Genomic DNA, 26,459 nt, shown 5'->3' with positions numbered 1-26,459 from the left:
GATTCGATTAGAGAAGCTTATAATCTAACCAATAAAAATATGGAGTTACATTAATTTCTTAAAATATAAGCTTTGAGATGAATTAGCTTGGTCATTAGCACGGGTTTCTAATTAAATCTAATATTACAACCAAATACACTATTAATACCTGATAAGAGCTTTTATCTTATTGTAACATAGCTACTAAATATCTCCTAACTTGACAAAGTCAGTTTTCATATTAGAATACATGCGCTTATTATATAGTAGTACACGTTAAGATGTTTTTGTAACACATCGAATGTTACGCGTTGTGTTTGAAGTACTTTGCAATGTTGTGTAATGGGTGCAGCGCATTTACAAGCGTTGTTGCACTTGCACTTGCACATGCCCTTTAGAGCTTTAGCTGCACATTTTGGCAAAATATCGAACAAGTCAGAATAGTGTATTGGAAGCTTATCAATTTATCATTATCGTTGTTATTGTATAGTGTCTTATAAGTTATAAGCAACAGTAAAATTACAATTGTATTTTTTTTATTTCCAACCTGTCCTCTTCTTGTTTTTATCTTTATTTCAATTGTGCTTTTGTATTCAATTTTCAATACCTAAGCTCAATTATTTAAACTCTGACATTATGAGCTTTATAAAAGAGCAATGACTTCTTACTCATAAAGAAATTTACGGAAATAGATGCAGACTTTGAAATAGATGCAGACTTTGAAAATAGATGCAAACTTATTAGTTGAATAATTGATTTATATAGGTTATTTACATAAGTTAATAGGGTTTATTTTAATTTTATATTCTTTCATTTTTTTTCTTTGGATATATTATAAGTAGCATTTCCTTTATCACCTATTGATCATATTTTTACTAAAATCGGATACTTTGGCTGTTAATTTCTTGAAATAAAGAAAATAGCTTTTGACCAAGAAAAAAAAAGTACTCCATGCATGATCATGAATGGAGGCAAAACTGATGCTAAAAAAATTGATGTACGATAACAAAATCCAACTTTTGAAAGAAAGAGAAAAAGATAAAGGCATGTATATGTATATGGAGTAAGTACTGTACTTCTCAATGATGGGCCTGACCCGACCCAAGACTAATTCGTTTATGAACATGAATTGATTTTAAATAAAAGTATATAGCGTTGTTTATTACTCCATATTTCTGTAAAAACTTCGAAACAGTATTTGACAACTAAACTCTAAACTCAGTACTCCAAAACCTTAAGTACAACTATTCTCTACTCTTTCGTATTACTATTTGACAATAATTTGGTAATTCAATGATAATCATGCTAAATAAATTAAATCTTCAATTTCTATTTAATACTATATTGTAATATTTGTAGTTTTGATTTTTATTATACTCCCTCCATCCCACTCTAAGTGGAACATATTTTATTCGGCATAAAATTTTATGAAGTGTTGTTTTGTGAGTTAGATGAATAAATAATAAATTAAGAGACGGAAAAATAAAAAGAGTGATATTTTATTTTAAGAAATATATTTTGTACTCCCTCCGTCCCAAGGAAGATGACCCCTTTCTTGGGCGGCACGGGATTTTATGCAACTTTATTTTGTGTGTTAAGTGGAGAGAGTAAAGTAAGAGAGAGAGAATAAAGTAGAGATAAAGGGATTTCCATTTTAAGTAATGAGTCATCTTGATTGGGACAAACCAAAAAGGAAAGTGGGTCATATTCAATGGGACGGAGGGAGTATATTTTAGAGTGAAACATCGCAAAAATGAATATAAGGAGAGCAAGGAAGTAATAAAATGTACTATAATAGATAAAGCACTGAAAAAATCATGTTCCCTAAAAAATATTTTGAAATATAAAACATATGTGAAATCATTCTTATCTAATACTAGTATCGTACTAGTTTTTAAAATTTTATAATAATAATCATGCTTGAGTGTACATGTATATGAGTAATTTTTTTTACAATAATCATGCTTCAGTGTACATGTATATGAGTAATTTCTAAAATTCTCCCAGTTTAATGGAGTATTTTACAATAAATAAATATGATTAATTTTTTTATTCCATGTGTCGATCAATAAAGGTTCCAATTTTGTTTTGTGCGAATTTTAGAAAATATTTAACTTTATGAAAGAAAGTGAAAAAAATATTAGTGGAAGATGTGTCATACTCTTATATACTGGTTTTAATATAAGAGTGAACTACATAAATGGTATCTAATCTTTCACTTTCGCACATAAATGGTATCTGATTTTTATTTTATATCGTTTTTGGTATTCCATGACAAAAATAACCTTAGGTACCAAACATGTGATTTTTTTATTATGGAGGATATTTTTGGAATTTCAATTAAATAGAACCAAATATGTGATTTTTTTATCATGGATAGTAATCACATTCATGGTACTTTCTCACTAGGTACAGATATGATATTTTCACCATCTCTCTTGAGTATTGGATATGATATTTTCTTATAATTTGAGTATCTAAAATGATATTTTTCCCTTCATTTTTTCAATCACTTTATGTTGTCATTTTTTTATTTCTCTAAAACTTTTAGATGGTAAAAAATTAAACAAAAAATACTATGAAATTATGTAACACTAATTATAAAAATTAAATTTATAAATTTATTTATCAAAATAACTTGTAGCTAAATTTAATTTTGATTGTAATTCAATTATTTTTTAAATATTAAAAATTTAAAAATTGGATTAATTAAAAATTAAATATTCGTACTGTAATATTTTAAGGACCATTTGCGTAGCTCACTCTAATATAAAAAGTGAGTAAAATTAGTTAATGGCATATGAGATCCACTTACCAAAAAAAGTTTAAGTGAAATGAGATATTTATTGGAGGACGAGCGAAGAAGGAAAAATGAGACTTTTAATTGGGGACGAAGTGAGTAATAGTAGTATTTATTAGAGAAATCATGCATCCTTTTTAGATTTTTAAAATATTTTTGTAATATAATTTATATCTCTAATTTTTTGTATGACGTGTTTGTGTATTATAATTAACGGATCATTAAACATAAAAAAATAAAAAGAAAGGTGTGAGTAAAATTAAATCCTTAGTTTGGCAAGTGAAAAACAAACCATTATACCATCCATACTACATGAATTTTATTTTAATATTATGTGATGCAGATATATTTATAGTAAAGCATTTAAAGTGAGTTAAATTAAACCAAAAATAAGAATTTTTTTTTAATTAAGCATCAAAATAAGATTAATCAGTGTCCAACAATTAAAACAGAATTAATCACATATTAGTACCAAAATAATTAATCAAGTTTTCACCTAATAATCGAAATTCAAACAGAATGTGCAAACCGATTTATGATATTCATACTTCATCCAACAAGAGTTACAAAACACACACAGTCAAGTGCTTTATTTTCACCTAACAATAAATAATTTTCCTTAACTTTTATTAATTAAAAATCAAAATTGAAATTAAAATTTAATCTAATTGCACCTACTAGTACTAAACCGGCCAGTGGTTATCGAATCTAACTGATTAATGACTTTACTTAGTATCGGAGCACTGTTTACCTAGGTCTAATTAGAACCCTTAGAGCATCCGCAATGAATGCTCAATCTGGAGCCCGATCACGCGAGATTGGGCCCCTGATTTGGCGCCTATAGCTTAAAAATTTATACAGAATTTTTAGTTTACACATTTGTCTAACTACTTTATCGGCTTGTCGCTGTTCATATTGAAAAAATTGTATAGGTTGTATAATTCGAATTCATATTCTTGGAGGGTAACAATAATTTAAGTGGCGATATTTATGATTTTACAGTGGTATGTATGTTGTACCGTACAAGAATGTAGATCATTATTGTATGGCCTCTGAACATTCCCCCCAATTCCAATTTCTCAAGGGCGCCAAAGCGCCAAAATTTTTAATTTTACTACTTAAAATAAAAATCTTCACTCACAAAAAAATAAAAAAATAAAAGAAAAACAAAATAGAGGACAGGCGTGAAAGGTCTCTCAGATAAAAGCCCTCTTCTTCTACCTATCTTGGTTAAGCCCTTTTCTCTCTTCTCTCTCTCTCTCTCTGCAACCCAACCCTTCTCAGAAAGTGCAAAACAAACATTACTAGAATGCGAGTGAGCCCAAGATTCAACCTTTCGAGCTTTCGCTTCTTGTCTTGAAAGATAATGAGCAGAGCCCCCTGCGTCTTCTTCTCCGAAGAAGAAGATGGTTGCCCCAATCCAGCTTACCCATCACCAAAATCCAATCTTTGACGCTCTCTACTGCGAAGAGGACCCCAAATTCGAGGATCTCTCCGAGATTGAAAAACCCCCTTCTGCGATTCTCCTTGACCACGACTTTTACTGGGAGGAGCAGGAGCTTAAAAACCTGTTAATCAAGGAGAAAAATGAAATCCCCTTAATAATCGATGAAATTGATTCCGATTCGCCTCTGAAATCGGCGAGAAATGAGGCTATTACGTGGATGTTGAAGGTGATTCGCTGCTACGCCTTCAACGCCTCCACCGCTGCCTTGGCCGTGAACTATTACGATAGATTTGTCACTAGCCGCTGCTTTCAAGGGGAGAAGCCATGGATGAGTCAGTTGGCTGCTGTCGCTTGTCTCTCTGTAGCTGCGAAAGTGGAAGAGACGCAAGTGCCCCTTTTGTTAGATTTGCAAGTAGGTTTGATCTAATGCTGTTTTTGTCCAGTAAATGTTTGTTGAAATGCCTGTGAGAGTTATTCATTTGCTTTGGGCGTGTTTTAGGTTGAAGAATCTAAGTTTTTGTTTGAGGCGAAGACGATTCAGAGAATGGAGCTTCTTGTGCTCTCCACGCTCCAATGGAGGATGAATCCGGTGACGCCGATGTTGTTCGTCGACCACATTGCCAGGAGATTTGAGTTTGTAAAGAACCTACATTGGGAATTTTTGAGGAGATGCGAGAGTGTGATTCTCTCAGCCATTGCTGGTATGTAGATCACTTGATTTGTGGCTTGATTACATCTTTGATTGGGTTTGGAATGGATAGATTGATCTGTTGTCGAAATGATTTTTATGGTTTCTTGAAAATTTAGATTGTTTTTTGACCAAAAAATGTTACTCCATGTTAGTGCAGATTCTAGGTTGACTCGTTATCTTCCTTCTGTGGTCGCTGCTGCAACAATGATTTATGCAATTAGAGAGATTGAAGATGAAGCTGCTGTGGAATATGAAGATCAACTTATGATTGTGTTGAGAGCTAGCAAGGTTTGAATGTTTGATTCATTTGTTCGATCAAAAAAATCCTATTAACAAATGATGTAATGTAGTTTTGTGTATGGAAACCCGTTGTTAATGGATTTCTTGTTTGCTAAATATTGTTCGCAGGAAGAGATTGATGATTGCCTCTCCCTCATCTCGGAGGCAACTGGTGGTATAAGCCATAAATCTTTCTTGAAGCGCAAATTTGATTCGATTCCAAGCAGCCCGAGCGGTGTCATTGATGCCTACTTCAGCTCTGATAGCTCTGTGGATTCATGGGCCTTTGCAATGTCAGCATCATCTTCACCGGAGCCTTTGTTCAAGAGAAGCAGGGATGTAGCTCCTCTAAGCAGCATGTCTGCCGGCCTGGCTAATCGCGCTACTTGAACTCTTCTATTTCATTATATTGGCAGTGGTACTTAATAATCACTCCTCTAATGTTTTTTCAACTCATAATTTAGCTAAATCTTGCAACATTACTTGCTGTATTTCTGACCTATTCATGTGAGATGATGGATTATACATCCAAACAATCGACTCCACCGCCTCTTTGATTGTGGATGGAGAGTGAAATTGAAGAGAGAGGCTTGTTGAGGTTTTTTACCCTCTAATTGTAGACCATTTTGGTTTGATGAGTATGGTCATTTGAACTATACATTGCGTTGGTGTTGCATACTATCATACACAGATGATGGCTGTAGGTCGGTTTAATGAAGAAGCACGGAGAGGGATGGGTGCGTAGGGGTACTTGAAGACGTAAAAGGTTTTTAATCTAGGATAGATTAGGTTGTCAAAGGACTATGTGCTTCTCAACTTGTTTCCTATTATTGCTTGTCTAAATGCAAAGAGAAGTCTCTCATTCAACTTTTGCTTTTCTTGCTTTATTTTTGGCCTAATTCACAATCACATGATCTCTGGTTTATTTTTAGAGTATTTTCATGTTTAGGATAGTTGACAAGAGTCTCAAGATGAATTTATCCAATTAGCTTTTCATTAATCAGTATGAGTCTTGGAGAGTTGTGGTTGATTGCTTGTTGGGTTCGTTTTGTTGCATCAGTGCACGTTAGAAAGCAATGTATCGAGTCGAGGACTTTATGTACCGCATCAGTTGGTTATGACATATGGGTTTAGTGTGAGATCGTCTCATGGTCAATTTTTGTCAGACTGGTTTAGTGTGAGATTGCCTCATTGTCAAATTTTGTCGGACGAGTTTAGTGTGAGTTCGTCTCATAGTCAAATTTTATCGGATGAGTGTAGTGTGAGATCGTCTCATGGCCAAATTTTGTCGGACGGGTTCAGTGTGAGGATCACCTCATTGTGAAAAGGGTTTAGGGTTAATGAGAATTTGATGAGAAATTTTTGCTAGTGTGGTTGGCATTGAATATGAGTGAATGACTGGTGCTGAGTTATCTTTTAGAAGATTTCACATGGTTGATTCTTTAGCTTATTAAGATATTTTTTACACTTTAAGGGGACCATAAGATATTACAAAATTTACATCTTGGGATGGGACCATTGTCTTCGAATATATATATTGCACAAAGGTGAAATACTTGTATATTTTGCAATATCACTAAGTGGAAAAAGCTGAAACAGTCAAGGACATCAAAATTAGGATGGGAAGTAATCGAGATGACTTCAAGAATGATGTGTACATGGTGGGATTAAGTTTGAATTTTGTTTAACGAATAATTGGACTTAAATTTAAATACTAATCCTATTAATAATAAATAAAGTAGTTTTGGCTATATAAGTTTAATACTATAGTTACTTTTTAGTGTTTCATACGTATGAATAGGTATGTATCATTTGGATGAGTTAAAATTTTAGAATGAAAAGTAAAGAGTGATACAATCAATATAAGCAGTGAGTATGATTATGAATCTATGATTAGGATTATATAGAAAATGAGAAACAATAATGATTTGTGAGGGTTCAGATTCAGTGGGGGCCGCCTAACCTTTGATAAATACGACATTCTTCAGAATTGGTTTCATTTTACTGTCACACTACGATTTAATTTTATCCATTTCATCATTTTACTATTCTTCAATTTTATATATTTATTTAAATTATGAAAACAGAATAAATCAATAAATAGGAGTTCAAAAATTAATTAATTTAAATTTATATAATTAAATATACAAATTTAAATATTTAAAATTTGAAATTAGAAAAATCATAGTCATAGTTTACATGCAAGTAATTAAAGCTTGAAATTGTTGCCATGTAGTGTCCCATTCTCAATGGCATATTCAGAAATTTGAATCAAAAGTAAGAATTACGTATAATATTAATAATTACATGGCATATTAAAAACAAACTAATATTAAAAGTAGTATACCTTTTAAACTAATTAGAAGACATGGCGGCATATTGCATATTTCGAATTCGTACCAAGGCATTAAAATATAATTGGGATAAAATAATACTAATGCTACCTAACTATCTGATATTAAAAAAAAAAATCTAATTCTTACAAACCCATTAAGAATACAACTAAGATAAAAATTACTATACTATAAAATATAGTAGTAATAAAAAAACTAACTAAAAATTTAAAAAACAAACCTTGTAGAAAATCCAAACCATGTGCATGAAAGAGAGCGGAAATCAGCTCTATATTTATAATTGTGCTACCCAGTATTCATTATCGATGTATCATAGTAAAGAAGAGAGGAGTGTTGCTTGATCAACAATGCGCCCCCGAGCTTTTCCATTCTCTCGCAATGCTTGATGAGAAAAGGTTCTGGGCCAAATGCAACGTTCGTCGTCTCCAGAGCCTTCCCCTTTGCCGTTTCATGAGCCACGAAGGATGAAATGGACTGTAATTTCAAATGCTATGAAAAATGAACATGTTGATGTATTTATAGATGAATTTTAGTAAAAAAATAAATAAGTAAAATAAAGAATCACCCTCGACCCTCCATCATTGTGCAACGACAACCGAGATTCCAGTTGCGTTGCGAATTGACTACATCGATACATACACTAGGTCATTTGAATGCTCAACCTACTAATTAGGTTACCATTTTTGGTTGAGAGTAAAATATTGATATATAATCGTAAGTATATTTAGTGAAGCGTTCAAATGCCAGTGACACTGTTACAAATGAAAGAGATGTAATTGTTAATAGTAGAAAAAAAAATTAAGATTAGAATTTGAACAATAATTATGTAGTACTAGTTTAATGTGAAAAGATGTGCAACACACACATATATAAGAGAAATTTTTTATCTTACATACCTTTATAAGCATCCCTTGTCAGTACCATTTTCGATTAATGCACATTTAACGTAATTTATGTTACTATTGTTTATATTTAGTTTGATTATAATATAGTAAAAATTGTTATTAACATTTTAAAGTTCACATCTCACATAATAATCAATGCTATATTTAATAGTTTATTTATGTATTTGAAATTATAGAGGATTAATTAATTTGTAATCCCTCCGTCTGCCATCAGGAGTCTCATTTATGGGCTTTGAGTTTAAAAAAATGTTAAGAAAAGTGGGTGAAAAAAGTTAGTGGAATAGAGGTCCTACTTGTATATATTAGTTTTAATAAAATGTCAGTGGAATGAGATAGTGGAAGGTAAGACGCTATTACCATTTATGGTAAAAGTGAACCAGGACTATGTTAGAGTTTGTATACTAGAAATCACGTTTCGAGTGATTGAATACTGTAAAACTCTTATTTTATTTTCCAATGAATAAAACAGATTATTTTTGTCATAATGTTGTTATGTTTTACATTTAATGGATGTTAATGCATGTTTAAATATATAAGTTAACTTAACAAAGTCTAAGTCTTTGTATTAGTAGACCGGTTGTGGGCGTCGTCTACTTTAAGGTAACACGGTCAGTTCTAAACAAAGAAAAAGATAAATTTCACAACCTAGATGGAATTTGACTATCCATCGAGAAAGGTTGCAATGTCGAGTCCGCATATTTCTAAGTCTTAATTGAAATAAGATGACATTGGTGTGGTATAGCACTGAACGGATCTAACAGCAAGACTTGTCCTTGGGCTACCTACTGAAAGGCGAGGTCTTGATAATATTTGTTTCTTAATCAATGTAGGTTAGCATTGAGCATACGGTATTGATTATGCATTACTTTGACTTATCAAATGGTGCAGGTTTTTCGTAACCCAATTATCCTGATATATTGGGTAGTGTTGATCAATATCTAGCGGTGCTAGGATTGCTATTATATTGAATCGTGCGCGAGGTGAGTCTCGTTTGATAATGTCCTCAAGAGGAGCGCGAAACAAGGTTTTATTATTCGGAACCTAGCTAGTTGGAGTTTGATTACTCTATGAATAATAAATAAGCGTTTCATGCTAAGTCCACTCTTGGAATTAATAAAGTTAATTAATTAAGTCCATAGCAGACATTAATTAATTAATGGACATTTTTATCTTAAGCGTGGGAAATGAAAGTTAAACGGAAACCCGGATTACTTATAATTTCGGATTTGGATGGGGAGAGTTCAATATTACTTCTGTAGATAATATTCCAATTATAACTTATATTAAATTGTGGGTTCAATTTAATTAGTAAAAAGTAAATTGGATGAGCTCATATCCAAAACCTTCCATAGATCCCTGTCTGGGCCCAAAAGGAACTTAATATAAATAGGAGAATAAATGAGACAGATATAACAATTTTTCCAGCCTTGCAATTTTCGAAAATTCCCTTCCCCAGCTGAGGAGATTTTTGAATTCCTCTCCTTTTCACAAAATGATTTCTTCTGTCTTCTTTATTTAAGTCCTAGTATTCTGGTGAGATCAGCCCACACTGATATCGGAGTACAGTTCGGGAACCAGAGAGAAGATTTGTGGTCTAGTATTCAAAGCGTCACGTAGAGAAGCTGCTAGCCATCTTCAATTCTTTGGAGAATTAATTAGGTACTTTTCTGCTCCGTAGAAAAACATGTTTTAGGTTTCAATATTCTAAAGCATGATTAATTCAAGTTATGAGCATGATACATGTAAGAATTACGCGAATAGATTTTGTCTAAATAATCTTCTAAATAGATCTGATTATTATGTGATTTATTGGTGCGATTAATGATTGCTAAATTATGTTAATTCATGCAAATTAATTGAGCCACCAGCGCTTCCGCTGCCAGTTCCTTCAGACTATTATTCACGGACGGAGTAAAATGAAAAAACGAGACTCATGTTCGCGGACATAGGGAGTATAAGTGATGAATGATGATGTCAATATTAAACTTTAGAGGGAACTTCTTTTTTGGTCCACGAACTTTGCCAAAGTATCATTTTAGGTCCGTGAACTTTGAAAATATCATTTGAGGTCCATCAACTATGGGATAATATCATTTGAAGTACTCTTTTACTATTTACAAGTTTTTCTGGACGAAAATACCCTCAATACCTTAAAGGATATATATTTTTAATAAACTTATCATTTACTCATATTTTTTATAAATATCTTTACAATATATTTTTGACGATTTTTCTAAATATAATTTGACCTTCAATATTATCACTTAATTTTGTGACATGCAAGTTAAATTGCTTCTTCAATTATTTATATTAAAGAATTTTAAAATTGAATATAGAACTTCTTTAATAATATAAAAATTGAATAAGGATTATTTCTTGTATGTCACAATATTAAGTGATAATATTGAAGGTCAAATTATATTTAGAAAATTCATCAAAAATATATAGTAAAGATATTTATAAAAAATATGAGTATATCATAAGTTTATTAAAAATATATACCCTTAAAAATATTGAGGGTATCTTCGTCCAAAAAACTTGTAAATAGTAAAAGAGTACTTCAAATGATATTATCTAATAGTTGATGGACCTCAAATGATATTTTCAAAGTTCACGGACCTAAAATGATACTTTGGCAAAGTTCGTGGACCAAAAATGATGTTCCCTCTAAACTTTAAAGTATTGGAACTATAATAACTGTATAAAACAAAACAAATACTAGCTATAATGTAGATTAAACGTGACCAGTGTTTACTTGATATATGTACATGTCTCTCTCTATATAGTTGATACTAGTAGTATATAAAACTATTTATATTATTTATTTAAATTCGATGTAGTATAAAAATGGAATTTTTGTCATTTATGAATTGGAAGCTTAAACTATAAATTCGTTAAATAAAGTAATGATTTTATCATAGATCTTGAAAATCTAACGACTGAAAATAATTAGTACTATTTTGGATAAACGTTACTGACCCATAATAACCAGGACAACTAATATTCCCAAGAAATGAAGAAGCAGAAATTTGCAATAAAATTATAAGTTGTGATAAATTTAATGTAAGTGTGCAATAATATCAGCTGCAAACTCTAGTACTCTCAATAATGACATTTTTCATAAAAATAGGTATAAACAACAACTTATAAAGTCCACCGAAAAAAATACCATTTGCCAATGAGTTTAAACCCATAATCACTAGTTAATTAATATTGGTTGAAAATTAATCATCAATTCGCCATTAACACATGTACCGTAATTAACACCTAAGGATTTCAGAAATTTTCAACAACAAATTAATTGGAGTGTGGGGAAAAAAATTATTTTTATTAATTACGTTTGATGTAAGGATTTCACAATTTGGTTGTTACATTTTTGAAATAGTAAATGCATGTTTGTTTGAAGTATGATACAGGGGGCATTAGCGTCCTTTCATCTTTAGAGTCACAGCATCCTTCTAATCACATACATGCTGCCACGTAGCAGCATGTAAGCAACATAATAACGATATTAAGCAACAAAGGATGGCACAAAAAAATTACCTCGGATTGCATAAAAGACAATTTATGTTGCATTAAATGCAATTATTTAATGCAACATAAACTGTCTTTTGCATTTAATGCAACATAAATTGTCTTTTATGCAATCCGCACATCTAAGTCATCCACTAAGTTTGTTGCTTAATAACGTTGTTTTGTTGCTTATATATGCCACGTGACAGCATATGATTAGAAGGATGTTGTGATTCTAATTTGAGTTATCTTTGAAGTACACCAGTTATGATATATCCTCATTAATCTTAAGAAGAAAGAATAAACTAGTAAGACTACAGAAGAGAAAATTCTAATGAAAGAGTTATAGTACTCCATAATTAATCCTAATTAAATCAAAAAGTTTGAAATATACTCAATTAAATACGACAGTAAAAAACAGCTAAAAGAAATGCTATTTTGAATTTTCTAACCTCAAATAATAGGTTCTAGTAAAAAGAAAAAAAGTGAGGGTAATGAGAAAATGATGGAAGTTTTTCTATGTATCATTCATAAACGAATTATTTAACTTCAAATTACATTCTTACTCTCATCATTAGTTTCTGAAAAATATAAGGATAAGGAAAAGTGATGATACATGAAAATGGAAATAGTACAATTATTTTTAGAAATTAACAGAATAGTATTCATGTGAGCAAATCAGAGGAGACGCAGACAGCATAAATATATTACATAGTTGGCAACAGCTATATGTGATCATTCAAGTAAGGTCTCCCTAAATTTGATGAAATTATTCTTTACTTTTTATTTTTAATTTATTAGTACTTACTTTTTTGGCATTGCTCATAATTAATTTTTTATGAAAAATAGAAATATCATCTTGCAGCATTTATTTCCCATTATTAGTAGGAAGAGATCAGCATATACTTATTGTATTTTAATGTTATAATCCGTTATCTGTCTCTCTAATAGTTAAATTCAAGTCCCATGAAATAAATATTCTTGGATAGTGACTCAACAATTTATTAGAGATGTAAGTCAGTAACTGCTTTTAATGTGGAGTCGTTATTTGCACACAAATACATGTAACCAATTACTATCGAAAGGAAATTATATGGTGAGTTTTGTATATTCGGGGATTTGTTCAATTACAGCTGCTTCTTTTTTATTGACAAAATATTTTGTTAGAGTTGCTACCTGCAGTGCTTAAAGACTTAAAGTTAGCTTGCTGCCTTGCACAATACCTCATTCACCATCTTTATAAAATACAATTATATAAAAGCTAAGTTTTGCTTAGTTTGTTTTGCAAAATAATTTCCTTTTTACAGGATGAGCATGTATTTGTATTTCATTTCCTAATTAACAATATACATTTACTCGTCCAAATTCTAAAAGTAAATAGTCACATATATATTCTTATGTCAAACAATCGAACAACTCTTGAAAAGTACATATACTTAGTAAAATAGATCTCCTTCACCTATTTGTAGTTGAGATATTTATTTTGAGCACGGAATTTAAGAAATTTATGTTAAGTGGTGATAAATATGGGTTTGGCATGCTTTGAGGTTTACGTTTGACTCGTTTTAATTATCTTTCATGCGAAATAGGTTCTTTAATTGCATTATTTGTACAATTTGATACTATTTTGTAGTGTTTTGTTAGTAATAGAGTTAGAGAAAGAGAAAAAAAGTCAAATTCGAAGATTAGGGAAATCACACAAAGTCAGCGGTCGCCGAGCCACCCAGTGGTCAATGGAGGTCCAACGGCCCGTTGCGAAAATTATGCTTGAGTTAGCCTCCCACCCAGCAGTCCACTATGTCAAAGTCAACAGCCTACCGAGTCCAATGCCGTGAGACCCGAGAGCAGTCGACGGCCTACTGAGACACTGCCAGCAGTTTGCTGAGTTCGAGTGATGCACACATTAAGCCCTAATTCGCCCAAGACATACCTTTTGGGTTAGAGTTGTCACCAAAATGGAGGAACACCTATAAGTTTATAAATACTTTGCATAACTCTACATTAATAATTCATTCAGTCAAGAATTGAGAATTCGTTATAAAAAAAACATCCACCTTCATTCCACTAATCATCAATCATCCCACACTTGGAGTTTGGAGCAAGGCTAGATTGAAGACGAAGACTTCAAGATTCATCCTTCTGAGTTTTGTCTTTGAATTGTTTTTGTATTTTCTTTCAATAATGTCGATTTTGTTACCTTGTCTATGGGTAACTAATTTGTTGAATTCTAGGGATTTGAGACTAACTCTTTTGGTTTATTTAATTTAATTCCAGTTTTTAGTATCCAAGACTTTATTTTTTCGTTCAATTCTATTGGATAATGTTTTTGGTTGGGTGACAGACAACATACGCACTCTCCATTTAATATTTACACTCTCTTTCTCTCAAATTAACCACATTAACCAATAACTCCTTAACTCTCGCGATGACTAAGAAATGTATCATCTTAACGGGACAAAGGGAGTATTAAATTAATCCAATTATTACCAAGTAAATTTGGTGATCGGTATTTTAGAAAGTTATTTTAACATTAATGTTACCAAGTGTACTTTTTTGCTCGACATATATTTTTACTATTTGCTTCAGAGAAGAATCATACTCAGTAAATTTATTTATTTAAATAATCTCTTAATATTTTGAGAAATTGTGTGCTCGGGAACATAGGGTTGGTTGGTTAATGCGGTTAATTAGAGTTTATGTCGTCATAGGTTCCGATGACATTTCTTAGGTTACAAAGCACAAAATTTATTCAAATTTATAAAATTTTTGAGTTTATGTCTTAAAAATATTTTGCAGTAGCTACAATATATGCTATTAGAAAAGTTTTCTACACCAAAAATGAGAATTGTTGTATGATTGTAGATGATCAGAGTACTGTAATCTACTCGATCGGTCCTTTACTCGGCAAGTGCTAGGACATTTAATTATAAATGTATTGATAAAACGTGTATTTACATGAATTTAGGTACTAGACTTGGCTTATTAATTATGTAATGAGTTTGTAGAGTTTTGATGATGGGAATAGTCAATAAAAGTGAAAGTGGGAAATGACGATCCCCACAGTCCACTGGAGTAGAAATATTCACATCAAAGCGTCTGTTCAAAGTCAAATATGGATGTAATCAAAAATCAAGTTTTATGTCGGGGAAGAAATTTACATGTCTATTTAAATAAATTATAGTATTTGATTATCTGGGTTGTTTTTAAATGTGTCACCAAACATGTCCAAGAGCACTGACATTTATTTAATTTTGTATTACTAATGTGGGACATTATGGTTGCTTATAGCATAAATGCAAGATGGATTGGAGTAAATGGCCAATATGGATTAAATTAGTGTATGACCAGATTTTTCTTATTTTAATTTTTGATTACAGAGTGTAACTAGTCCTATACTATTTGCAAATTAAGAGGTGGATTTTGGAATAAAATAATTACAAGAAGTAAAAAAATAGCATAAGCAAAATGAAATTACGATTCACTAATTCTCTAATACGAAAAGGCTGGGATTTATGCTGATTTAATGTCTACACAATATGAGGGGTGTTCGGTTTGCATATCTCAATATTAAATTTATAATATGTTTGGTTCATGAGATTCAATCCCACAACTCAATCCTAGATGGATAATTATAGGATGGTTGGTCATAGCTAAACCCCTCCAATTAATATAATCTCACAATTCAATCTTAAATTATAGTATCTTGGTACTACTATTTTATTTACGAAAACAAACACCACCTGAAAATATAATTATATCTCATATGCAATTTATGATTTCCCACACATAATCTAAGTGTATGTACATCCACTTTCATTTCAACATTTCAGTTTTCCTTTTTAAGTAGATTCAATTCGCCTGGACGCATTGTTCTGATATTTTAGATCCATGCTTTCTGACTTATATTGAATCCTAATGGCTTATTATGATTGTCATTTCATTCTTACATATACCATGAAGGTAGAACACCGTAGATTCAATTCGCCTACACGCATTGATTTGATATTTTAGGTCCATGTTTTGTGTCCTGTTCCTAAGAGCATCCTTAACGCTGCTGGGCCGGGCCGCAACTCACGAGTCCGGCCCGATTTCAGCGTTGGAGGGGGGAGAGTCACGGCCCGGGACGGTCCCGGGGCCGCAGTTCCGTCCCTAGGCCGCTCCCAGGGTCTGGCCCGGCTCAGGGTTAATGCGCATCGGGACGGGCCGCAAACCCCCAAAATTTTTATTTTTATTATTTTTTTGATTTTGTGCCATTTTATTATACCCATTTCTTCAACATTTTTCCCCCAATTTCTCCATTTCTATCCTCTAAATTATTTCAATATTTTTTCTAGGACGTAATTTTTATTTTCTAGGTCTTAATAAAAAAAATTTCTAGGATTTGTAAAATTTTTTCCTCGGATTTCTAATTTCTATTTTTCGACTGAACAATTAATTTTCCCGATTTTAATTGTTCAATGTATTCAATTTTATGAGTAAAATAGGTTGGAGTTGTAAATAGTGCAAATGAATAGTTGTGGCCCGAGTTGTGGCCTGCAGGGTTAATGGAGTTGTGGCCTGGGTCCCCAAATTTAGGGGAATGATGACGTGGAGGGGACTTGCGGCCCAAATCCGGGACGAGGTTAAGGATGCCCTAATGGGTTTATGCTTCATTTCATTCCATCCTCATTTCATTTCATTATATCATGAATGGCCTAAAAACACGATTGAGAATTCAAGGTCAAATAAAAAATTAACCTGTACAATAGAGTCAAAGATTGAATTTAGAAAGAAATTTAAGAATGGGCCAAAATCCAACAACCCCCTGCGTGATTCGGTCGATGACAATAAGGACTACTACCTCAGAGGCTTCCTTTGTATTAAAAGCAGTTATGATACTAATTTATGAATTTCTGACCCCAGATAATTCATTTTCTGGCTTTCCCATTTAGTATATTGGATTCAATAAAACATGTTGTCAAAATTGGACAGCTGGTTTTGCTCAAATGATGTCAATAATTGAAATTTATACGGTTGTTGACACATATATATATGTAACATTTTTCACAGTTACATTCATCAATTGAGAGCTGCAGTATTTATGTTACCCTTTGTATGATCTGCTCTCAATTATTCATACACCTAACCCTAACTAATCCAATAATTCAAAGCACATTTGGAGATTAATAATTGTATTCTCGTACACACTCAAATGATGGGTCATTCTTTTAATTAAATTAAACACTTGAAAATGGTGAGGATTTGATGGTGCACGATTGAACTCTATATTAATATGATACTATTTCCTCCGTTTCTAAAAATATAAATTATTATTTTTCAGCCTGTTTCCTAAAAATAGAACCTATCCATTTTAGAAAATGGAGCTCACAATCTACTAACACTAATTCCTCTCCATCTCTTTTAGTTTACCCATTTTTTCTCTTTCTCTCGTTTACTTTATTAATTTTGCATAAATGTGTTGTTTCCAACTATTTTTAGGAAACGAAGGGAGTATTAGTTTTGAGTTAAACAATTATATAGTTTTATTCTTTAGACACTTTCCGAAAGACCTTGAGTAGGTATTACTACTTGCACATTTTTTAATTTTCCGACGTGAGGTTGTTTGAATATTAAAAAAATTACCACTTTTTAACTAACAATATTAATATGTGTAAAATAAAATAATGGTCTCATGAAATCATTATTTGACTGAAGTCTAAAGTCGAAACAAATAAAAAACTAAAAACTACCATAATCTAGAAAAATAAATTGCTCTGATTTGGTCAGAAATTCATGAAAATTCTGATTTTGCAGAAAATTCAAGAAAGTGTGGCATAGTATGGTACGTATATAGCATATTAAAAAAACTGAAATCGATGCTGAAAATTAATTAGTGGCCATAAATGGTATAACGACTGAGATGAACAGCTGTGTCAAAACATAAATTTAGCATTTACTTTTACAGATAAAGATTGGTAATGAGAGAATATATTGTAGTAAATGAGTAAGCATTGAGGGCAGGCTTCTGCTTCACAACAAAATAAAGCTATGTAACTTGTGACAACACTACCTCAATAATTATGGGTACTATTAACTCTACATATTTTAACCATTTTCAATTTTCATATGAACAAACACTATACATAATGTGGCCTTACAAAATCATTGCCATTTGCAATGAAAAATGATGTACTATTATGAATGATGTTGATCTATTTTCTCTGGAGAGTATCCTTGGCCGACTCGAGGGTAGAGACGACAGAGGCGGCGGCATTTGACAAAATGCCGCCGCTTGTCTTTGAGGCAGGAGCCGGTTGGGGATGCACCTCGTGCACAACCTGCACGCGCCTAACCGGCTCTTGCCTTTGCCCGGCCGATTCGCAAATATCAACGGTCTCTACCTTTTTCATTTGCCTCTGTCCAACACCACCATCCCCAGATTCCTAAAATTCAATTCTATGATAAATTAAAAATCTCAAGTATCATGTCATTTTAGCAATTCAGGAAATATAAAAGAAAAACATACTACCTTCTGGTTTGCTGATGCATTCATATTTGTGTTTGCTGGTTGCTTATATTTTGGAGATTCTTTATAGGAAATTAATATATGATTGTTTCATTTTTTTTTATTTTGGAGAATTTGTTTCCGATGTTTTTGGTAAAGAAGTGGCTATGGAAACTGCTTGCTTCCGATATAATCGGGAAAATGCTTGTCCAACATACATTCCTCAATCCTAATTCAGTCAGCATTCTAAGAAATAGATGGAAAAAAAGGATTATATACCAAACAAAGTTGTTTTAATAAGTGGAACCTACTACTTTGTATGGGACTTAGGACCGACAATCTTTGCACGACATGAAAATCCGATACCAATACGTACAAAATTATGCTTTTGGCTCTTTATCCGATTGACCATTATTATTATTTTAAACATTTATATTATTTTGAAAAATAGTATTATACTTTAATTTTATTATTTAGACTGAAATCTTGATAAAATTTTAATCGTGGTATTTTGTGTTCTTTATCGTGGAATATCAGACTTTATCGTATAATACCAAGTTTTAATCGTATAAAATCGGGTTCAGATCGTTACTATATAGCGTCAACTCGAATTGCATCCATCTTTAATGGTAGGGCTAGAAAATTTGAATACAATAACAAACCAAATAAAGTTTGGATTTTTTATTGGGCCAATCCAATAAAAATCTAATGATTTCAGGTTGAATTAAGATTAGACTTTAGAATATTTTATGCAACTGTGTGAATACCACTAGGTTATTTTGCTGTGGACTAGAAACGCAAAAATTATTATTGGGCCGTCAAGTAACTACTATACTATAAATATGGCCCAAATTAAATAATAAAATACAGCTAAGAACCAAGAGAAGGCCCAAATAATACTCAAAACAGAGAGAATGAAGTCGACCATGAATAACATGATCTTATTTGCAGAACACAAGTAGCACACATGAATTACAGCAGGCTGCCAAAATAAGCACAATATCCAAAACATGGTATTTTTCTGTTATATTGATCTAACAAACAACAAGGTTTGCTGCAGGCCAATAATCTATTGAACCGGCAATATTATAGTAGATGCATAATAACAGAGATGATCAGTATGTAACCAGAGGAGATCCACTGCAGTGGACATCAGACACTTCAGACAACCGTTGCCTCGGAGACAATGTGTTGCTAGCAGCAGCTTCAACATCAACATTGATAATGCTTTTCCTCTTCTGAGAATCACTCTTCTGCTTTCCCTCCTCCTCCACTTCCTGCTGCTGCTCTGATAACATAGCTTGAGCTTCGGCAACAACCGATGCATCATCTTCTGCAGCATACAAGATCCTTTTCATCGCTCCCACCACCTGTCATCAATATATATCACAACCATTCAATCACCATTCTTTCATTCATAATGACAACAAGAAGAGTTGGGTTCATGAGTGGTGCCTACAGGTAGTTTTTCAATATCAGGGGTCTGGCATAAGATCTCAATGTCTCTCAGTTTGGCAAAGTAGAAGTCTCTCTCTTTCTCTACTCTATCTATTGATAGTTTCAGCTCTGTAATCTGCACACACACAAAACTAGATAAGCTTTCAAATGCCCATAAGGCTTTACTGATTATTCATTAGGGGATATAATTTGTAACCTGTTGCTCGAACATTGTGCGTTCTGCTTCGGAGCAGCCAGATTGTCCAACACCTGGAGAAGGTCTAACTGCCTTAATGGATTGATTTGCTGCATTTGCATGAGCAGCATCTGTCCTTCTACCATTATGAGTGGCTTGTTTGGGTACAGAGGCTGAACATTTGGTTGAAGGTTGTGTTGCTACAGATTTCTTGCTCAGCTCTTTCCCACCCTTGCATGCCTCTCTTCTTTCCAAGGGATTGTAACTAAACATTACTCAAAAAAACATTAGATAATCAGAATATTACAAACTCAGAAAATCTCTGCCATGGCTCAATCTATAAGCATGAAGGCACCATTTTGTATTTTTAAAGCAAGCTACTATAGTAAAAGAGTATAGCAAGTTAATCAATAACATCAACACAATAATGCCATATAAGCTCCAAGGGTGTCCATTAAGTACTACGATCCCATAATGCCCCAGCAACTGTACCATAGTAGCTCTTAAAGCTTCTGTTAGATCAGTAGCTAAATAGTGGAGTACAGAAGATGAGGAACAAGAAAAATCCCACAACAATTGATAAGGTACGCAGAGAAAACTGCAAACAACTAAACCAAGGTCTAAGACTACTGTTCCGTCCTGATATCACATTGCGAACCACATGAAGGATAAATTGAATAAACAAATGGATACATGAATATGATTTATACAGCACAAAAGAGCCAAACTCATTCTACGTTTTAACCTATCTGAGCGATGATTAGCCTCATCAAATTTGAATCTAGATCATATTTACATATCAAACTGTAACTCAAATAACGAGCATTCATCAACAAGCACAAAGGATAAGGTGAAAAAAGGTTTAGAGCGCAGAATTCACCTGTTCATCTGACCTCCATTAGCACAATCACAGTATCGCTTCATCCACTGCATAAATTCCAAATTGTCCAGAGGCCTTCCTTTGATCAATTTGTTCACCTCGATATGCTGCAAACAATACCAATTTAATACAACAAATTCACACAAAAGTAAAACCTAAGGACGGATGCAAATTAGATGGCAAAAACAGAGAAATTTTTACTTAAATCGTCAATTTCCTTGATCAAAACCTAGATCGGACGAATAGATACCTTAGTGATCTTAAGTTTGTTGAAAACATCTTGAAGGACCTTGTAGTTCTGGATGGACTCGTACTCACTCTTAGCGTCGAAATTGACTTTGTGCATCGGAACCATCCCCGGATGAACCGCATCCATCAGCTGGCAATGGACGGCGCCGGTGCAAGCCTGAAGACAGTGAGAGATAATTGATTGATGAACGGTGAGGAAATCAGTTAGGAATGGCGTTGGGATCGGAAATGTACCTCTTCGACTTTGGAGAGATTGAGACGGAGAGTGGAATTGATCCATGAGAGAATCTCCGATCTTCCGACGAAGTATGCTGAATCCATCATCCCGATATTGGTTGCCATTTTCTGCCTTGAAAAAGTGTGTTTGGATCTTTGATTTAGTGTGGAGAGGAAGAAGAGACGCGCTCTGGTGTTGAATTTGAGAGAGAGAGCCGTTGAGTGAGGTTGTTTTGAAATGAAGCGAGAGCGGGACAATTTATTTTTGTAGTTGAAAAAATCATCAGGGTTTCGGGAGTGGTGATGCGCTGGGCTTTTTTTGTCGCGTTAGGCCCATTTAGGGAGATTAGAATAACGGTTGTTTTTTAGAGGAGAATTTTAAACTAGTGATGAACACCACACCACTACTTTTATGTTAATAGATCATTCGCAAGCTATTTCTATGGAGGATAGAGTTTTATTATTATTAACAAAATTTAAATGGAAAATAATAGTGTAAATAAAAAAATAATATCATCCCTTACTATTTAAATTCAAATATATTTTTTAGTATATATCACATTAAAAAATAGTTTTACTCCACTCATTTACACTAAATTTAAATTTTACACTATTTTGAATATAGTATGTTTTATAAATTTTTGTAGTAGTACCATATTTGGTATTGTTCTATAATAAAAATCAAAAAAATAGTAGGTTCGATTGGTGTATAGCTGGAGAATTTTTAATAACACCAAAACGCATTTTAAATATATAGTAGGAGATGGTCTATAAAGTACTAAAAAATTAAATTATAGTATGTATGTATTTGTTTTCTTATCACTTGACTTAGACAGATCTATTTTTATATGGAGCTAAGAAAGGATATAAGTTTCTGATATGTTACCTTGATATCAAATTATAAATATACTCCGAATAGAAGTTTGATACAGAGCAGTGTCGGCACTGCTCTGCATTTCAACACTTAAAAACTTTTTTTAATAGGGCAACTGTTGTCATTTTCTACGATATTCAACAAAATTGATATTTTTCTATGTAGTTAAACACTTCATTACTTTTCCAATTTTTTATTTTCAAAATTATTATTTCCGGAACCATTGTGTCTGAGCATTTTTGCAACATCTATGGCCTGCAACGTTCTTGCAAAATAACCGATTCCATGCCTTGAGAGGTACGTGCTCATTATTTTTGGCATATGTATTAGAAAAATTGCATTTAATTAATACAAAATATTCAATCGAAGCCAAAACTTGAAAACAAATTAACCTATGATAGTAATATTATCAAAGATAGTTTAGTAAAAAAACTACAACATGTCAGCCATTCATCACTCATATCACACTGTGCCTACAATCAATCAATAACAAGCAGAAGAAAACGAAGCCGCCGGAAACCTATCTAGTGCTTGAAGCGCCTCCTTCATCGACGGTCTCTTCTGCGGCGCCGCCGATATGCAACTGTACCCTAATTTAAGCAACGCCAGCAACTCCTCCTCCTTCCCTTCCATGTCAACACGGATTGCCGCGTCGGCCATCCTCACCACTTTTCCCCTGTCTTCGTCCGACGACGCGGTCCCGGCTAATGCCAGTCCGGGGCCCGCCTCCTCGGACACTATAACTTTGCCCGTAAGGAGCTCCAGTAGCACCACTCCGAAGGAGTACACGTCCCACTTCGAAGTGGCCTTCAGGCTCCTAAGGGACTCGGGCGCGTGGTATGGTGACACGCCCATTATGCTAGGGCTCGGGCTTGGGGTGGCCCCGCTCGCATAGTCTGGGAAGCTGTCCCGCGAGGCTGTGGACCGCTTGCTCCCGAAGTTACGGGCCGAGCTGCCGGCCCAAGCCTTGGAGCTGCTGTTGTCGCATGTGACGAGGCGCTGGAGTCCAAAATCTCCGATTTTGGGCTCCATATCCCAGCCCAGTAAGATGTTAGTGGGCTTGAGATTTCCGTGCACATGCTTCTTCTCGTGGATGTAGCACAGCCCGCACGCCACGCCTTTGGCTATCTTGAGCCGCATTTCCCACGGTAAAGGGCATGGCGAGGAACCAGCTTTCCCTGAGAAAATCACACGCCCAAGAACAAGTTAGCATGTAACAATAAATCTGAGTGTATTAATTATATCGACAATTAAAATTTTAGTCCGCACTAATATCATCCACGGTCTCTATTCTTCAAAACTATCATCATAAAAGACTGCATTTTTTGGATCAAAATATACTGATATCATCCACAGTCTATATTCTTCAAAAATATGAAGATTGATACAATAAAGCATGAAAGACGTTTGTATTTTTTTAATCCAAATATATTTCATGCTATAATCGCTATTTATGTCTTCTTCTATGAGAAAGAGACGACACATTAGTTCATTCATTCTCCTTCAAGTATGTGTGATGAAGAGTAATTATTCGCCACATCTTTTGGCGACGGAAATGAATAAACCGCCAAAATGACAATTCTCTCTCATAATAAATAGCACTCATAGATTGGGGGGTATTTTGGTGAAAAATGTTTTAAAGTCGTTGTAGCGAGGTATGATGATATTTTGAAAGAATAAGGAGCACAAGTGATATTAATGCAATGTTGAAGGACTAAAAATTGAATTCTATGATGAAAAAAGTCGCACACTAGAAGACGAAGCTGACTACCAACTAAACTGGTGGTGGCGCGCAGAAGAGAAGCATTTAATATACTCCCACAATAAGTTTCAGTTACAACTACTCCACCACCGCTTCAATTGCACTTTAACATTCATTCACATATCCTACACTTTCAGTTACTATTCATTTACCAATGTAAATAATTAAATGAAATTAAATTAAATTAAATGAAATGAAATAAAGAATGCGAACTTACTGTAACGGGCGTTAGCGAGACTAGCGTTGGGAAGGAATTCATAGACGATGAGCTTCTCCTCGGAGCCCCAATAGAAGCCTCGGATCCGAACCAGGTTGGGATGCACCAGCTTCGCGATGACCCGAACCTGGTTGTGGAAATCCCTAAATCTCTCCACGCCGCTCTCCCCAATCCGCCGCACCGCCAGCGTCGTCCCGTCTTCCAAAACAGCCTTGTACATAATACTCGAACCCGACGCCCCTAGAATGTACGCCGACGCCTTCAGCAGCGTCTCCAGCTCCAGCTCCTTCTCCCCGTCCACCGTCACCAGCGCTCCTCCGCTTTTCTGCTGCGCCGATTCTCCGTCTGAGCTCGTCGAATCGGAGGAGGCTTCTTCGGCGTCGTCCACCGCCGCATTGCGCTGCTTTTTGAGGCACGTCCAGCCACGGAGCCAGCTGGCCGATGCCGAAGCCCAGTCAAACTCACCCCCAATTTCCGCCTCCTTTTTCGCGCTTCCTCTTTTCTTCACACTGTACACGTAACCAAATATCGCTAATAAAACCGCGATTCCCGCCACATCGCCGGCGACGATCCCTATAATTGTTCCGGTTGGGAGCCCGCTCGTTCTCCCCTGCTGCGGCGGACCGGGGCTGGAGGTGATGGTATTCGGAATCGCAGCGATCGCCGGCACCGACGAATTAGGCACGATTGCTGCGGAAGACGGAATCGGGCAGAGGCTCTTCAACGGCTTGCCGCACAAGTTAGCGTTTCCGGAGTAGGAATCGCTCCGTTGGTTGGAGAAGAGGTCGGATTCTGGAATTTCACCGGTGAGGTCGTTGGATGAGAGATCGATTGTCGCATTCGCCGCTATTCCGGCGGCGAACTCCGGCGGAATATCGCCGGAGAGTCTGTTGTAGGAGACGTTGAGATACTCGACCTTTTCGCCTCCGAAATTCACCGGGAGTGTGCCGTTGAACAAATTCGATGATAGATCTAAGAATTTAACAGAGTTGAATCCACCTGGAATCTCACCGGAGAAGTAATTGCTCCTCAAGGAAATAGCTGTTAAGTTGTGCAAACCTGAGAGATTCGCCGGGAGCCTTCCGGCCAGGGCATTATCAGAGAGGTTGAGAAGGCGGAGACTTTTGAGGTTTCCGAGGAGCGGCGGGAGGTCGCCGGAGATCAAATTGTTGGAAAAATCGAGGGTTTGAAGCTCGGAGGCGAAGAAGAGAGAGTCCGGAATAGAGCCGTTGATGGAATTGTTGGAGAGGTTTAGAAGACGGAGGTGGGGGATGGTTCCGAGCGTGGCGGGGATTGATCCGAGGAGGGCGGAATTGGGGAGGGAGAGGGCGGTGACGGCGGAGGCGGGGCCGGCGCAGGTGACGCCGTACCAGGAGCAGGGAGTGGCGTCGGTGTAGTTCCAGGAGTGTAGGACTTGGAGAGGGTCGCTGAGGATGCTGTATTTGAAGGAGAGGAGGATTACGCCGTCGGTGGTGAGGCCCAAGGAGTCGGAGTGGATGAGAATGATGGCGGCTAGAATCCTCCAGCGCCAGAAACGGAGGAGGTCAGGGTCGACGGAGATCATGCTTGCCGCATCCAGTGAGAGAGACACTGAGGTGGCATTTATTGCATATCACTATATGAGAGACGAGCTTGTATATTTTATATTACGCCTTTTTTTTATACACATTTAACACTATATATTTTGTCAAAACAGGAAACTACTCTCTTCAAAATTTATAATCTCATTTTTTTTATTTTTTTTACTCATTTTTGTATAAAAAATTGATAATTTGGTAAACGGAAATTTTCTTTTTACTGATACCCCTCTATCCTATCAAATGGAATTTTAGAGATGAAATATTGTTTTAATACAAAATTAGTAAGTAAGACAGAGGTCAAAAAGAAAAAGTGATTTTAGTATTATGAATGTGATCTAATAGAGAAAACCTTGTTAAAAATGAAAGATACATATTTTTTAGAGATAACCCAAAACGGAAAATGAAGACTATTTAGACTCAGTACTCAGTAGAGTAATATTTTAGTATTCTATCTCTCTATACTTCTTCTTTTATCAATTTTATAAACTTTAATAGTTTTGGTAATAAACTGGGAAAGATGCCATTTCGTTCAATCAACAAAACAAAGTGTTTAGTTCAGTAGTAAAATAATTGAAACTTCATCACAAGATTTTATT

General features: G+C 34.6%; 4 protein-coding genes across 5 annotated transcripts; 1 reads left to right on the top strand and 3 right to left on the bottom strand.

Moving 5' to 3' along the window:
* Nucleotides 1-3,998: 3,998 nt before the first annotated feature.
* On the top strand, nt 3,999-5,810 carry LOC125191635 (cyclin-D3-3-like). The gene is made up of 4 exons (XM_048089031.1): nt 3,999-4,638; nt 4,726-4,927; nt 5,075-5,205; nt 5,326-5,810. The coding sequence occupies exons 1-4, from the start codon at nt 4,186-4,188 to the stop codon at nt 5,584-5,586; spliced, it is 1,047 nt and encodes a 348-aa protein (XP_047944988.1). The 5' UTR covers nt 3,999-4,185; the 3' UTR covers nt 5,587-5,810.
* Nucleotides 5,811-17,876: 12,066 nt separating this feature from the next.
* On the bottom strand, nt 17,877-18,531 carry LOC125192449. Its single transcript, XM_048090023.1, has 2 exons — nt 18,477-18,531; nt 17,877-18,390 (listed from the first exon to the last, which is right to left on the bottom strand). Exons 1-2 carry the CDS (start codon nt 18,498-18,500, stop codon nt 18,160-18,162), a joined length of 255 nt encoding a protein of 84 aa, XP_047945980.1. The 5' UTR covers nt 18,501-18,531; the 3' UTR covers nt 17,877-18,159.
* Nucleotides 18,532-19,346: 815 nt separating this feature from the next.
* On the bottom strand, nt 19,347-21,649 carry LOC125193419 (microtubule-associated protein RP/EB family member 1C). The gene is made up of 6 exons (XM_048091208.1): nt 21,449-21,649; nt 21,216-21,371; nt 20,966-21,072; nt 20,107-20,350; nt 19,912-20,025; nt 19,347-19,822 (listed from the first exon to the last, which is right to left on the bottom strand). Exons 1-6 carry the CDS (start codon nt 21,554-21,556, stop codon nt 19,568-19,570), a joined length of 984 nt encoding a protein of 327 aa, XP_047947165.1. The 5' UTR covers nt 21,557-21,649; the 3' UTR covers nt 19,347-19,567.
* Nucleotides 21,650-22,680: 1,031 nt separating this feature from the next.
* On the bottom strand, nt 22,681-25,933 carry LOC125194366 (probable LRR receptor-like serine/threonine-protein kinase At4g37250). 2 transcript variants are annotated; one of them, XM_048092547.1, is made up of 3 exons: nt 25,343-25,933; nt 24,284-25,255; nt 22,681-23,482 (listed from the first exon to the last, which is right to left on the bottom strand). In XM_048092547.1, exons 1-3 carry the CDS (start codon nt 25,845-25,847, stop codon nt 22,788-22,790), a joined length of 2,172 nt encoding a protein of 723 aa, XP_047948504.1. In that variant the 5' UTR covers nt 25,848-25,933; the 3' UTR covers nt 22,681-22,787. The 2 variants fall into 2 exon arrangements, with proteins under 2 accessions (XP_047948504.1, XP_047948503.1); XM_048092546.1 differs by having other exon boundaries at nt 24,284-25,933.
* Nucleotides 25,934-26,459: the final 526 nt, after the last annotated feature.

The sequence above is a fragment of the Salvia hispanica genome, chromosome 6 (assembly GCF_023119035.1).
Source record: "Salvia hispanica cultivar TCC Black 2014 chromosome 6, UniMelb_Shisp_WGS_1.0, whole genome shotgun sequence".
NCBI classification, from domain to species: Eukaryota; Viridiplantae; Streptophyta; class Magnoliopsida; order Lamiales; family Lamiaceae; genus Salvia; species Salvia hispanica.
The sequence above is the reverse complement of the archived record's forward strand: the minus strand, read 5'-3'. Positions and strand labels throughout refer to the sequence as shown.